Source organism: Zingiber officinale, chromosome 2B, assembly GCF_018446385.1.
Source record: "Zingiber officinale cultivar Zhangliang chromosome 2B, Zo_v1.1, whole genome shotgun sequence".
NCBI lineage: Eukaryota > Viridiplantae > Streptophyta > Magnoliopsida > Zingiberales > Zingiberaceae > Zingiber > Zingiber officinale.
In genome coordinates, this window is record NC_055989.1 from 106,138,123 (window position 1) to 106,153,248 (window position 15,126).

Below are 15,126 nucleotides of genomic sequence, written 5' to 3' on the forward strand. Positions count from 1 at the left end.
GACACAACATTTTCAAGACAGAAGATCTCATTTGATTTCTATGATTTCTAGTTGCCCATTGAGAAAACATCCATTAGGCCCAATAATTCAGGAAGGAAACAATCAAATTTTTTTTTTTTTTTTTGTCTTTTTCATATAAAATAAATATGATTTTCTTAAGTCTAAAATAACAAAATAGAAGAGGATCAAGTTATAGTTACAAATGGTATTTATTCACTTTTAATTTTTTTTTATTTGAGTGAAAATTAAAAGGGTTCTCAAATTATGTACATTGTCAAAAGAGTTTTTTTTTTAAAAATTAAAATTAAAATTAAAATGATGAAACACCAAATGTATTATTTCAAGAATATCTTTATTTTTAATATCATAGTAATTATGACTAATTTCTACATTATGTAACAGTTACGCTACTAGAATATTATTCCTTACTTGAAGCGCTATTGTATTAATTATGACTAGCTATTACATTGTAGAAAAGCTACTCTGTGGCTACTGTAATTTAACACTTATAATATTAACTATTTAATAACTTCTACAACTCTATATATATATATATAGTTGTTTGATAGTTTTTATCATAGTTTTAAAATTATTTTAATAAATTAAAAGTAATTTTAATAAAGTTTAAATAATTTTAATTAGATTAATAAATATTATTTTAATATCATAGTATATAGTAATTTTTATTAAAAATGAAATAGTCAAATTTTCATAGAAGTTGCTATAACAGCACTGGCATCCTTTTGATTTAAAAAAGAAAGAAAAACCTTTTGACTAATTGCATAATTGGGATCACTCTTTTAATTTTATTCTCAAACTAGTATTAAATGAAACTAACTTAGATCCTAAAAGCTAATTAAATTCATCACACGTGCTCTGTATTTTAAGCTTATTTTGCTTTCTGTTTTTTTTATAAACATCCTTTAGATGAAAAACAGTAGAGAGCCCAACAAAATTTTGCATCAAACAATTGTCTATCTTTATTTAATTTCTTCAATCTTGCCGAAGAAAGAAGAATTGCATACGTATAAAAAGTTTGTAAGCAACTAACAACTTTGTAAGGAAGATTGAACTACTGCTGATAATTCAGCAGATTTAGTTCATTAATGGCGAATCGATCAAGGTGAGATTGATTGCATAAGCACGCCGGCTCTCACTTCAATCCAGCTGGAATCTGCGCGAGGACAGGACGCCCAATTAGGCGGCGCCGGCGACAAGAGCTCCAGGATTCGATCCGCTGCAGACAGATCGCATGAATCTGCCGGAATATTCTCGTCTTCCATCGGGTAAGATGAAGTATAGGAAGGTATTTCCAGTACGTTCGTCGGAGAGGCTCCGAGCGGAGTAGCGAATTGCCATGGTGCACCTGCGATGTCCTCGACGGCGTCGGTCGAAGCAACGAATGGATGTCTCAGCAGCATCTCGGCCGTCCATCTCTGGGCAGGGTCTTTGGCGAAGCAGAGTCTGAGAAAATCCTTCCCTTTTTGGGATAAATCCGCAGGGATCTCCGGCGAAGCGTCGCTGAAGGCGATTTTGAAGAGTAACCCCCACGCGTCCCCGTCGGGCGGATTCGGCCACGGCGGCCGACCGGTAGCCATCTCCACCACCGCGCACCCGAGAGCCCAAATGTCTCCCGGCGCTCCGTGCTCGTCTCTGGCCGCCGCCTCCGGCGACATATACAGCGGAGTGCCGCGGAAACCTTTGGCGCGGTCGTCGGCCTTCTTGGAGAGGCCGAAATCGGATATTTTGACGGCGCCGCCGTCGAACACCAGAACATTCTGCAGCTTGACGTCGCAGTGGGCGTAGCCGCATTCGTGGATGTAATTCAGCCCGAGGAGAATTGCTCTGGTGTAGCGCCGGACGGCGGGCTCGGGGAACCGGCCGCCGGAGCGCAGCAGGAGGTCACGGAGCGAGCCGCCGCCGGCGTACTCGAGGAAAATATTGTAAGACTCCTCTGTGCAGGAGGAGACCACGTCGGAGTAGAAACAGCGAACCAAGTAAGGGCAGCCGTCAAGGCGGGAGAGGACGTCCTCCTCGTTGCGGAGGACGGCGGAGGCGGAGAGCGGCGTGGACTTAACGGCCATCAACGGAGGCAGAGGATGATCCCCTGAAAGCAGGCGGACGTGGGCGAGGCTGACGGTGGCGAAGCTGCCGCGGCCGAGGACTTCTCCGCGGCTCCAGTCCATGATGCCAAGACCGACGAGACGCCAAGCTAACAAGTTTGCGATGGCGTCTCTTCTCCATGGAGGCGTTTATATATATATACGTTCGGAAACGAGTCGACGTCACTTAACTGAAAATGGAAATTCGAATAATCAATTATTTGCTAAAATAGAAAACATTAATTCCTAAAATGATTAGGAGACGGTTCCTTCGTTTATTACCGTTGGGAAATCTGGTAAATCTTTCCGATTACAGATGGCATTCCTGTATTTCTCAGGCAATTTGGATCGCGTTAGGATTTAATTAGGGAATTCTTCGAATGAGTTCCACTCTGTTTGGGATTCGCGGAATTCTCCCTATAAATAATGCTGCCGCATTCACTCTGCAATTCCATTCGCAGCTTTATTCTTCTTCTTCTGCTTCTTCTTCCGCTTCCGCCGCTAGAGACAGAGATGGCCACCGGCTTCCTCCAACGCACGCTGCCGGCCCTGTGGACGCCTAAGCGACAGCGAACAGAGCGCCCTCGTCCTTCGCCTCCGCCGCCTTCTTCTCTCCTCGACGAAGACGAGCAGGACTGCCTCCTCGGGCTCCTCTTGCTATCGCGCGCCTTAGATAGCGGCGGAGTGTTCTCCTCGTACAGAGCACTCGGAGTCCACAATTCCAGCCACCGGAAGCGCCCAGCGGTGATATCCGGAGCAGTGGCGAAGAAGAAGCCGCACGAGTGTTCGGTGTGCCATGTGTCATTCCCGACAGGGCAAGCGCTAGGCGGGCACATGAGGTCCCACTTCAATGGCGGCCGCCGACAAGCCAGGTCGAGGAAATCATTGGCCATTTCATAGATGTTTCGTCTGCATATACAATTCATATCTTGTTTTGTTGTTCGTTGGTAGTTATGCCATCTGAAGCGAATGCCTTCAAACAGATAGATACATTAATTGTTACTTTGTGATCTTCATATACTCCATTAATTGCCTTTTGTTGTTTGTTCTTATTTGATACATGCATTTATTAACTATTGTAGCATTGTGCTTGCTTCTGTTGAGTTTATAAGAACAAAAGCATTGTAGCATTATGCTTACTTAAACTCTTGTTCATTCAGTTAAAATAATTTAAGCCGTTCCCCTACTGATTCAGTTGACCAAATTCTCCATGTGATTCAGCCACTCGATCGAGTCGGATCCCGATAAGTAAATAAGGAGACACCTAAACTTTTGGGGGATCTATGTTTTGAGCATTCAAAACTAAACCATCTTGACCATTTAAACCTTATATCAGTTTACATACACCAAATCCAATTGGGCTATCCCTTATTCTTTAAAGAAGAGCATTTGACTTAATTTCTGGTGAAACGAAAACAAAATTCTAGCGACCATCTGTTGACAAAAATGAACTACAGCTAGCGTAAATATAACTTCTCTCTTGATGAGTCATTTCTTACTTTCTAACAAACACTCCTCGAATGTTTGCCATATTAATTTTATTTCTACGTTAAGCGAATACTCCCAATGAGTTTGATCTGAGCTACAACATTGAATTTTTATTTTAGTTTTTAGTTTTCCTTTTGATTCACCTACCGAATAAATTTAAAACACAACTTATGTACATTAAGTATGTTCTCTTATTCGAAGTCTAGTTCTCTTATTGCTCCTTTGAATACCATGAGAGTAGGCGAATCAAGTACGTTCTTGGGTTTCTTGAGCCAACTAAAAAATATTTAATTCATATATGAAATTATTGAATTTGAGTCGAGTTTGAATGCGTTTGATAATCTTTTTAAGCCAAATTCAAACTCATAATATTTTATTTGATTGATCATGAGTCACTCGTGAGTCAAACTTGAATCGAATTCTATTTATATATTTTTCATAATTTTAGTATAAATATGCTCAAATTAAACTTTGAATAACTCGAACTAAATTTGAATTTAAGTCGTTTCGAGTTATAATTCAATTCTGATACTCGAATTCAAATTTTATTTCGAATCGAGCTCAAGTCATAATTATTTATTTTTTCGAGTTACAAATTGAATTCGAATAGATATATACTTCAACTTTTTTTTTTTATCTTAATTATTATGAAGCTCAAAAAGTGTGCACCATGTATAATTTTGTTTTTTTTTTTTACAAATTAGGGTCCATAATTTAGGATTTAATGCTTACCTTATAGTACTTACCTTGTGAGCACTGTGTGTAATTTTTTTTTACTTTAATACTATAACTCAAACTCTAAACCTAAAGGCTAAATAAGGATATCAAAACTATATATATATATATAGAGAGAGAGAGAGGGTGGTACCCTATACACGCTCATGCATGCCCACGTTGACCTCCTAAGTGCAGCAAGACTATATATATATATATATACCTTGCACACCCCTCATGTGGGCCTAAGTTGGGCGCTTGAGTGCAACATGATGCCTTGCATGCACTATAGAATTTTGATATACTATGCATCACCCCATCCGCACTTCCATCGCACGACTGAGAGTCGGGGCATCTAAAAGTGACTCAAGCACCTCGACTCACTCAGTCACGCAACATAAGCGAGAAACAGTAGAGGTGAGAAAAATTCAATTAAACTGAATAAATTGACCAAATTTTATAACTCAATTCGACTATTTCAGAATTTTATTTTTTTTTAAAAAAAAAATGGTTAATTCAGGTTATTTGGTTTGATTTTAAATTTTCTTATTCGGTTAAATCAAATAAATGAAATCGACTGGTCTTAAAACCCCTAATTTCTACTTCTATGATCCTGTGACCAGTGCTCTCGCGACTCCCCTCTTCTCCTCTTCGTCGCTTTCATCAATCTCCTTGAAGCCGACAGCCTCGTTGTTCTTGCCTCTCAAAGTCGAAGCCCTCCACTGTCCTATCCCCCCCTCATGTAGCTCCTCTTCTCCTATCCCCTTCTATAGCTTGGCTTGACCTCAACAACTCTGATGGCATCCTCTCACCGAAGGACCTCTCCTGTATGCCTTCTCGCCGGAGGTAGGGTGGCATGCCACAGTTGACCGATGATGCCAAAGCCAGGGGTTGGGAATGGCAAGTATTGCGAGGTTCAAGGGAGGCATCGACAGCCGAGCTCTTTCTGCCCTAATTTTGAGGGGTGTGGCGGCTTGTCCTTTCATGTCGACAACTCAACAATCAACATTTTCATCACTTGAGTAGCAATGATGCATTGTTAGATATCACTCATTACTTATATATCTAAAATGTTATTTTAGAGACATTGCCAATACTACGAGAACTATTAAATCGCACACATAGAAAACATGTTGATTTAGAGATAGGTTTATTTTAGTTTGACTAAAATACTATGAACCTTAAGATTAGTGGGTTAATCCAAATAAATCCGGATTAGACTCAAATGAATTCGCATTTTGATAATATGTTTTGCCCGGGCGCATAAAGGGTTCCGGGCGCTCGGACGAGTTCGATCTAGCCCCCGCTGGGTGAGGCGCCCCGGGGGTGCTCGGACTAGATCTGGACGCCCGGACCACGAGTCAACCTCTTGTTGACTTTTCGATCCGGGCACTTGTTCCAGTTTTGCTCGCTTGGGTGATTTCGGCCATCCGAAATAGGGCTCACCTGAATCTATTTTCCGGTCTTCTCAACCAACCTTCCGCTCTGGCTTCTCGTCGCTTGGAACCACCGCGCACTTCGTTCTCATCCGCCAGCGTATTCCGCTCGCTTGGCTGATTTCGACCATCCGAAATAGCTCACCTGAACTTATTTTCCATCCGTCTCAAGTAACCTTCCACTCTAACTTCTCGTCCCTCGGAAACGTCGTGCACCTCCTTCTTATCCGTCAGCGTACTCTTCCGCAGCACCTCGTCTTTCGGACGCACCGAGCCCGTCGACTCTCTCCTGTATTATCATTCTCGCTAGTTGCGTCTTTCGCTCGACTTCCTGTGCTCCTAAGTTCCTGCACACTTAGACACAGGGTATCAAAACATAACAAGACCTAACTTGACTTGGTTTGATCACATCAAAACTACTACGGGGTACTTATAGTACCCATGTGCGGAAAAAATTGAGAGTTTGCCTTCATAAGCAAAGTACTTGATCGATTTGCGGAAAAAATTGAGAGTTTGCCTTCATAAGCAAAGTACTTGATCGATTTGGCGTCGGACAATTTTACAAGGACAACGCGACTAAGGGAATTGATCGCCAACTTATTAGTGTTGTGTTTCCAGATATACTCCATGGACGAATTAGGAGGAGGGTTGTCCACCTCCATAAATAGGAAAGCCCATATACTTGGATTAAAAAAAAAAAAAGTTGCTGGTGATCATCGAGTGAGTCGATCCCCACAAAGTAACAACACTTTACGATCCCGTGAACTCACTCCGTCAATAATGAGACGATCTTGTTTCATCTATTGGATCTTTTTCTGCTTATCGTTCCACCCTCTCCAATTATTCCATTCCCTCTCTTTCTTCTATCGGACCGGTAGCTGAGTAGATTCTTGGAGAAACCCACGAAACACTGAAATTTTGTTTCCTTCCTTAAATATGTGTTTAATTTGATTCATCGAAAACAATTGTAAATCAAAAGTGCATTTTCATTTTTATAAAATCAATTCTCTTTCCGTTATATCTATCGCAATGATAGATGGCTCTATCAAAATATATATATATATATATATATATGATGCCCTATAATAATATGTGATTGAGGAGTTGGGATAACCAAAAAACCGGACTGCCCAAGGGCCGGTCGGATCTGTCCGGAAGGAAAAAAAATTGAAGGGAGTTAGTCATCAAGCTTAGGGCATCCACAATACTACAATGTTATAACACTCATTATCTCATCAAAAAGTATGGGACCCACTGCCACATACTCATTATAATAACATCTTCTTTCACCCTTATCCCTTTTAACATTAAAACTCATTATTTATGGATCCCACAATCCACTCAACCATTTTAAAATTATATCATATTAAATAAATATATTTTAAATATGTTTTAAAATATTTAAATTATTATTATTTTTTTAATAATAATATTACTTTTAAAATATAAATTATTACTTTTTTAATTTTATAATTTATAAATTATTTAATAAATAAAAATTTAAAATTATATTTATAACATGGGTGGAAAAAATTTAAAATTATATTTATAACATGGGGTGGGCCCGGGCGGGCCCACCCCATGAAGCGTTCAATGGAGCTTGAACGCGTTTAGAACAATAAACACGTTCAAGAGATTAATGTTAACGCGGCGTTCTGTAACGCCACGTTAAAGCTACAGTGACATTATAATGCCGTTTTAACGTGGCGTTACGGATGCTTTTAGTACTTGAGCCTTTGGCGTAGGACTAAGATCTCTTTCAGTTCTCTCCAATATTTTGATACTGGAGGCATTGAGAAGCTCTCGACACTAAATATCCAAATTCTACCATATCAATACCCATATAATAATTTTTAATGAAAAAAATCATCCATGTTTATCAACGTTAAACAATGTAATTATTAGTTTACACAGTACAATATAAGCTTAGACCAATTTAGGGTTTATATGGACTTTATGAAGTCATTATATAGTTTCTTATTTGATTCAAAATAAATGAAAAGGGAACAACGTAAAATAATTTATAATCACGTAGAATATTTAAAATTATTATACCTAAAATATCTCAAATTAGATAAATTAGGACCAATATAATAGTTTTATATAAAATTAATATGTAACCCTAAATAACTCTAAATTGTAAAATAAGGCGTTCTTTAAAAAATTTTAAATCTAGAAAATTTAAATATTTACAGTAAAATTTATATCAATTTATTTTCTATTTTTACTTTAAAAAAAACAAAATACTATTCGTATTAATTTACGGAAGGTTATAAAAATAAATATTTACTATCATTTATTAATGACGGCTCAAATAATTCTTGGATTCCCCACTATATTTATGTTATGTTTAGTAAACAGTAGAAAATTATCCTAGAAGAAAGAGAAAAGAAAAGATGAAAAAATCTCTTTCTTTGTATGTTTATTTATCTTGATAGAAGATGAATACATATGATATGATGTAATTTTATAAATAAACAAAGAATACATACGATCATTTTTTAAGTACATAGTATAATTTTATATGTTAAAAATGGTACATATATCATTTTTTTTATATAGTATAATTTGTAAATAAAAAAGTGTATATGCATCATTTTTTCCCATCAACTGCTTTCCGTCTGATTTAGAGATGATCAATTTTAGCTCCAAAATTATCCGTTGATGAATTACATTTCTCTTCAATTTGAAAATTTTAATGAAATAAATAACAGTATTTTTTTTCACTGCTAAAACTTTTTCTTAATATCACTTTCCACTCTCCTAAGTAAATTGCCCCTTTAATAATCATGATAACAAAATGATCAAACAAATCGACCAATAGCGGACGAATCGGTCCATAGTGTACCGATCATTTGATAGGGTCAGATGAGTAAAATTATCATCTTGGCAGATTGAAAAATTCTTAATCTGCCCTAACAAGTTACAAACTCGATAAGCCAACTCATAAGTCCACTAAAAAAATAAAAAAAAAATGTAGAAAACATTAAAATTTTTATATTTGAGTTACAAACAAATCCATGAACGTCTTAAATTTTCCATTTTAAGTTAAATTTTTTAAAAATAAAATAAAAATTTCAATTCCCGGATCAACCAAGTTCGTCGCGGGCCCAAGAGACGAGGAATCCATATACTGCCTTAGACCGGACCGGAGTGGGGTCAACGGTTCCGTAGGGACATTAATGTCCATTCGCGTACGGTGCGAAAAAAAAAAACTTCCCCATGCGGACGCGTCCAGGGGATTGGCGGGAAACGACGGCCGCGGTCTTTTCGTCCCCCACGAACCGTCGGATGCATCTCTTTTATCCTCCACGTGGACGACGGAGACTCTTAGCTGGCGGGCAACAACGCGAAAATAATGTCGCAGTCAGGATGACGTCGGCATCGCGTCATCCAGATCCCGTGAATGATCCAACGGCCGGAATTAATTAAACGGATATTAGGGACAAAATCACCGAGGCTCCTCTCTTAATCACAAAAATAATAAGGAGATTACATTCTTAATCCTTGGAATTTGATTTAATTAAATTTATTATCGACGCTCTCCCCCAGTCGCCGGCGCTTGGAGCAACGCGGATCGCCGTCGCCATCGCCGTCGCCCGGCCTCTGGCCGGTTTCGCAGCTGGCCCCGGGTTGGTCCGCGGTCTTCGCCGGCCGAGCTGCTGGGCACGTGCCGTTGGCGTGATCCTGCATTAGCTGGCGACACCTACTCACCACTTCCTGCTCCTCGAGAACAGTCAAAAAAACAAACAGCTGCACGTTAATACTTTAACTGCCCGAAGTAAAAGTCTTCTGCCCGATTCGGTTGTCATAAAGTTGCGAGACAAGTCCCCGCCCATCGGTGTCCAGTCACCGCTTCTACGTTTACCAGTCTTTCACAATTCATATTATAGGTCGTTTATATTATTGTCCAATTGGCAATTGTGAATTGCGGTATTCGCACCGGATGTAGTTAGGCTCTGCCATTTTAATATGTTAATTACCTTGCTTATCCACGCACCGAGGCGTGGCGCCAGGTCGCCGATGTCCCCGGCAGATGAATCGGCGATTTCCTCCGCCGCGCGAAGCAACGCGGCCGCTGCGATGGCCGACGGCGGATATTCCAAGAAATCCACTGCTGGGAAAAAGGAACACCGAGCGAAAATAAGCGCGCGATCGATTCGGAAGGTTTACGGCATTGCGCGGATGGGATACATACCAAGGTGGGTGGAGACAACGTGCCGGGAAGCGCGGGAAATGAGTGCGGTGGCGGATCGGGGAAGGAGGGCGGGGGAGGCGGCGAAGTGGTGCAGGAAGTCGAAGGGGGTGACGGCGCGCAGGCGCCACCGCAATGCGGTGGCGAGGAGGAGCTCCATCCGTCGGATGGTGCGGGGATGAAACACGAACGGCGGATCCAGGATCTGGAGATCGAGAAGCGGCGGCACGTGCGTCTCCTCCATCTTCGCCGCCACCGAGACGCAGGCCACCGAGAGTAGCTGCATTGGCCACCCTCCCTTCCCGTTCTGCCCCCAAAATGCCCATCCACGTCAATTGATCTATAGATTGGTCGATGAATTAAAGAATGGTTACCGGCGGGAGATGGTCGGAGAGGAAGCGGTCGAGGTAGTTGACGGAGAGCCACGCCGTCGTCGGACGGAATCGGTAAAACTCGTTTACCTATGGAAAGCAATTGCGGGAAGTAATTGAGACACGAGGGGCATTCAAGGAATAAAAGGAGGAGAGAGAGCACGTGCTTTGAGGATCCAGTTAACGGCGTCGTGGCGGGCAGAGGCGTCGACGGCGCGCGCGCGGATGCGGGGAACGTAGTCGGGGCAGGGGAGATGGTCGGCCTCCGCCGCGAGGAGGGCGGCGATGGTGGCGGAATAATCATCATCGGAAGCCGTTGGTGGGGGCCACTCAGATTCTTCGGCAGCAGCAGAGGAAGCGGCTCCGCCTGCCTCAATATAGTCGTCGTCCTCCTCCTCCAGCTCCTCCCAGGACGAGACTTTGCCGGCGTCCTCGGGGCAGAGTAGGAGGTTAGCGGCGGCGGCAAAGCGGTCGGGCGAGACGGCCATCGGCGGACGAGAGGCGAGTGTTTCCCGGCGAGGGGAAACGGGGCTTCGGGCATGGAACTCGCTCTCCCTCTCAGGAGGCCTCGCACTCACGCTCACTGAGGCGGCGTTGGCAGTGGTGGTGAGCGGGATGGCCGAATAAGTCCTTATAATAGCATTGTCAGTATTACATTTTGCTCCAAAAAGTTTACTAGTTCTTTTACGTTCAGGTCCATAAACTTGATAAAATTCACTTTACCATCTAATCTTTGCAGGCCGATTTGGATGGTAAATTCGTATAATGTAAAATGATCAATTTAGCAAATAAGTACTCAAGTTTTAAAAAATACTTAAAGCGCATAATTTAATTTTGGTATTTATTAAAGGACACTCGTTTCATAAAGTACCCTTAGACTGATTTTCTTAAGCAAACCAAATAATAAAAACCAAGGAAATATGGACACATAAAAATCGTACTTATTGGCAGAACTTGCCCTTTAGCCCTGAGATAATGATGCATTAGAACGTGTTTTTAATTTGGTTCAGACAAATAAAAATTAAATTTTAAATTTAATAAATTAAGAGATAAATTTTTTTTTGACGAATGATTGACTAAAAATACTGAATTGATAAATCACATGTTAATATTTTTGAATTTATCTCGTATAAAATTTTTTTATAACATCGAACCAGTTATTATAAAATTAATTAGCAGTGTGTCAATAAAAACAAAATTGACACTTATAACTTCTAGATAAGAGCGTGGTAGAAAACGTGAGAGCCACTGAAGAACTGTGTTGTTGGCTTGTGCTCCCAGCTCGCAGCTTTTACTCTCTGCAGGTCTCATGACTAACTTTTGGCCACTATATTCATATGCATTCCTTCTCACTGGCGACTGGTCCATTCTCTCTGCTTCTTCTTCCTCTTGGAATCGACTGAGAATATGAAAGGGCTCTGTGTGTAAATTCATTGTACTGCAATTGCGGATCCTCCGATATGATTGTGTTAGGAAGGTAGAAATGTAGACCCGACTCGAGTGAGCACGGCTGCTAAAGAGATGGATTGGGCCTTTTGGCCAACTTCATAGGAGGAAGAGTCCTAGTTTTGGTTGAGGTAGGTACTGCTGATAAAAATAAAAATGTGAATGAAAAAGAGATAGAAAAGAAATAAAAATTCTATTATGAATGAGATTTTTATTCCATATTAAAACTTTCAAGATATATTAATTGATTTATATTGATTCATAAATATTGATGTTGTGAACATGTGGATTTATAGGATTGTAAATTTAGGGTTCGAATTATGTTAAATTAAGTTGACTCATGTACAAGTAATCAATATAACTTCACGATTACCCACTTTCCCAATTGGCATTTAACATCAGCATCATCATAAGAGCTAGATCCTGAGTCAAAATCTAATTAACCATCAGTTTAAATACAAGATCTAATGTGTCAAAAGGGATTACTAACTCCACGAAAATGGTAATTTATTAAGATCTCCTATGAACCAAAAGGTGAATACTTTATTTGAGTAAATGGGTCATGCTTGGGCTGAGACGAGCTTAGTTGAGTTTAATTATTTCATTCCCAAGTCAGCAAGAAGGCTTGGAGTTGGCCTATCACCTAATTTTTATTAAGATGATTTAAGAAAAAACATTTAAAATTCTAACAAAATAATATATTTATGTTTTTTAAAAAATAAAAAAAAAAATACATAAATAATTTATCTTTTATATAAGATACAAACTGAACAATTGAATAATGGAAGGCCTAAGGTGTTTTTTTAATGGTAAAATTTTACAAAATGATGATTAAATTTGTTATCTTATATGAAATTGCATTAATAATGGAAGGTGTAAGGTGTTTTTTATGGTAAAATTTATAAAATGATGATTAAATTTGTTATCTTATATGAAATTAAATTTTGAGTTACGAAGTAATCACACAAGTATATAATGATAGTAATAGAAATGAGAATATTAAGATGAATATGTAGGCAAAAGAAAATGAATAAAATAAAAAATAAAAATAACAAAAAGAAAGTAAGAAAATACAAATTTTAGAAGACATGATTATAATAATATGAATATATATTTAAGTGAGGTAGTCATCGCATAAAAACACATTAATCAAGAGAGAAAGTGGCATACTCTTATTGTATTCTCAATGTGATTCGGCTAACTTTTTAATCAATGTTTATGAAAGTCAAATGTAATCTGGTTGTAGATTTTCGCTCTTCTCTCGCCTGGGTATAGTTGTAATACAACCTTGATAAATTCGATCGGGTCATCACCCTATCATAACATTGTACATTGGGTTGATTCCCTCCTCAACAATAGGATCCTATCAAGTCCCGATTTCCACTGCTCACGCGGCCATAGTAACACTAGAACGGTGATACAATGCAATAGTAGGATTCGATCATCAGAAGTCAAGGAGATGTGATGATTAGAAGTTAAGAGGATGTGATAGTCAACAGTCAGGAGGACGTGATAATTAACAGTCAGGATGATGTGACAATTAGCAGCTAGGGAAAGAAGAGGTAGGACCGCCTAGTGTCGTCAGACGCATAATGCCCGACCGGGTGCTTACAAATCAGGATCCCAAATCTGAATCAGGATGTGCAATCGGGATGGGGCCTGGCCTGCTCTGACTGGTTGAATTTTTAAAGTTCGGTTATATCTAAGTCTGGTTCTCTCAGTAGGCCAACTCCCGGTCAGCTTTTGAGCGATATCACCTCAGCTCTCAATGCCCCTCAAGACTTAGGTAAGGTGTTAGACCAGACAGATCATCCCTAACTACCCTAGTCATACCCGGGTGGGACAAAAGATGCTACTCGACAACAAGGTCAGGGAATCGTAACAGCTTGTCAGAGAATAACTGTTGTATGTCAGGAAATATTCCAATATTCTGCGGTCATCTACGATTGGAACCTTCTTCCAGTCCACAAAAGGGTGTCACGCGTCCTCCATCACCAGACAGGTCTTGACACCCGACATTCCCTGACATCAGTTAAGCTCCAGAGGTACACACTGTCATATAAAAAGGGAGGTCCTCTCCCTTGAGCAATTACGGTCTCTCGCACATTCGCACTTGTCTTCTACTTTTCTTTCTCCTTTGTACACTGTTCTTATGGGGGAAAAGTACATGGCTTGAGCGTCGGAGGACCTGTTATTCCGGGCGCCTCTTCCACCCGCCGGAATGCCCGACCGCAATTCGCGCCCGATCAAGACTCCAAGTCGGCCCCACGTGTGGCAATTGTCCAAGTCCCAAGGCTCGGTTAGTAGGGACCTCGCTATTGCACTTACCACAGGTCCTACACTCATGCCACTGGGAACTGCTTCCAGTTCGTCTGTGACTCGCAGCGCGCTGCTGAATTGGGCCTGCCTCCACATGAGATTGCGTCCAAACTTCAAATGCCGATGGCTGGCCAGCAGGCCATGACAGGTCAGTCAAGTAGGCCCCTGCTCGACAATACAAGTTCAGGAAGCCAACAGCCAGGTCACATCAAGGAGCCAGGGGAATCCCTGGAGGAAGAGAATAGGGGAAATGCAGCTATTCGAGAGATCAGAATAATCTCCGAGGGGGCGCACAGATGGAGATTCCGTTAGGGCTCAGAAATCTCATGAGCGTTGCCTGGAAAATACACGCTATAGGATGCAGTCGAGAGTAAGCTGCTGGGCCCATAATCAGTTTTGGGCCGCAGGACCTGGAGGGATTGGAGCTCCCTCACTATGATGCCCTAATAATCAAAGCCGTCATAGCCAACAGTCGCATGGCCAGGGTTTTTGTGGATACCAAAAGCTCTGTCCACGTGCTGTTCAAGAGCGCATTGTAGAGCATGCAAATCGACGTCAGTGAGCTCCAGGTAGTCACTTCATTATATGGCTTCACCAGCAATGAAATAAGATTCATGGGCCAAATCAATCTAGCCATATCATTGGGTAGCGAGCCCTTGGTGAGGATGCGGAGAAGCACTTTCACAATGGTGGATTTGCTGTCCTCGTACAACGTCATCTTGGGGAGACCGACACTACACGAGTTTCGAGCGACAACCTCCACTTTCCATCAGAAGAATAAATTCCCTGTGGGAGACCAGGTCGGGGAAGTCAAAGGTGAGCTATTAGTCTCTCGTAGGTGTTATATCGACATAATGAAAGTGAAGGCCCGTAAGATTCAGAGAACCCATGATGGCAAGATCCACGTCATCCAAGAGGAATCTCTGCCTATAGCAGAGGAGCCCATCCCTTGGGAGGAGGTCCAACTTTATCCTAAGCATTCGAAAAGTCTCACCTGCATATCAAGCGACCTACCTATCGAGATCAAGACAGATCTGCTCAAATGCTTGACTCGC

General features: G+C 40.9%; 3 protein-coding genes across 6 annotated transcripts; 1 reads left to right on the forward strand and 2 right to left on the reverse strand.

The window, feature by feature from the left end:
- Positions 1-1,118: 1,118 nt before the first annotated feature.
- On the reverse strand, positions 1,119-2,186 carry LOC122048532 (mitogen-activated protein kinase kinase kinase 20-like). The gene has a single exon (XM_042610088.1). The coding sequence runs from the start codon at positions 2,184-2,186 to the stop codon at positions 1,119-1,121; it is 1,068 nt and encodes a 355-aa protein (XP_042466022.1).
- Positions 2,187-2,615: 429 nt separating this feature from the next.
- On the forward strand, positions 2,616-3,002 carry LOC122048534 (zinc finger protein AZF3-like). Its single transcript, XM_042610089.1, has one exon. The coding sequence runs from the start codon at positions 2,616-2,618 to the stop codon at positions 3,000-3,002; it is 387 nt and encodes a 128-aa protein (XP_042466023.1).
- Positions 3,003-9,179: 6,177 nt separating this feature from the next.
- LOC122049387 (cyclin-D2-1-like) lies at positions 9,180-10,908 on the reverse strand. Of its 4 annotated transcripts, none has more exons than XM_042610773.1 (5): positions 10,474-10,908; positions 10,310-10,396; positions 9,939-10,242; positions 9,724-9,854; positions 9,180-9,460 (listed from the first exon to the last, which is right to left on the reverse strand). In XM_042610773.1, exons 1-5 carry the CDS (start codon positions 10,792-10,794, stop codon positions 9,260-9,262), a joined length of 1,044 nt encoding a protein of 347 aa, XP_042466707.1. In that variant the 5' UTR covers positions 10,795-10,908; the 3' UTR covers positions 9,180-9,259. The 4 variants fall into 4 exon arrangements, with proteins under 4 accessions (XP_042466707.1, XP_042466709.1, XP_042466710.1 ...); XM_042610775.1 differs by having other exon boundaries at positions 9,180-9,466; XM_042610776.1 differs by having other exon boundaries at positions 9,724-9,857.
- Between the last annotated feature and the right edge of the window lie 4,218 nt (positions 10,909-15,126).

Coding starts and splice junctions, on each gene's coding strand:
- LOC122049387 (XM_042610774.1), bottom strand. CDS start 10,794: ATGGCCGTCTCGCCCGACCGCTTTGCCGCCGCCGCTAACCTCCTACTC. Junction 10,243..10,309: donor TCTCCGACCATCTCCCGCCG/GTAACCATTCTT, acceptor TTTTGGGGGCAG/AACGGGAAGGGAGGGTGGCC. Junction 9,858..9,938: donor CGTTGTCTCCACCCACCTTG/GTATGTATCCCA, acceptor CCTTTTTCCCAG/CAGTGGATTTCTTGGAATAT.
- LOC122048532 (XM_042610088.1), bottom strand. CDS start 2,186: ATGGACTGGAGCCGCGGAGAAGTCCTCGGCCGCGGCAGCTTCGCCACC.
- LOC122048534 (XM_042610089.1), top strand. CDS start 2,616: ATGGCCACCGGCTTCCTCCAACGCACGCTGCCGGCCCTGTGGACGCCT.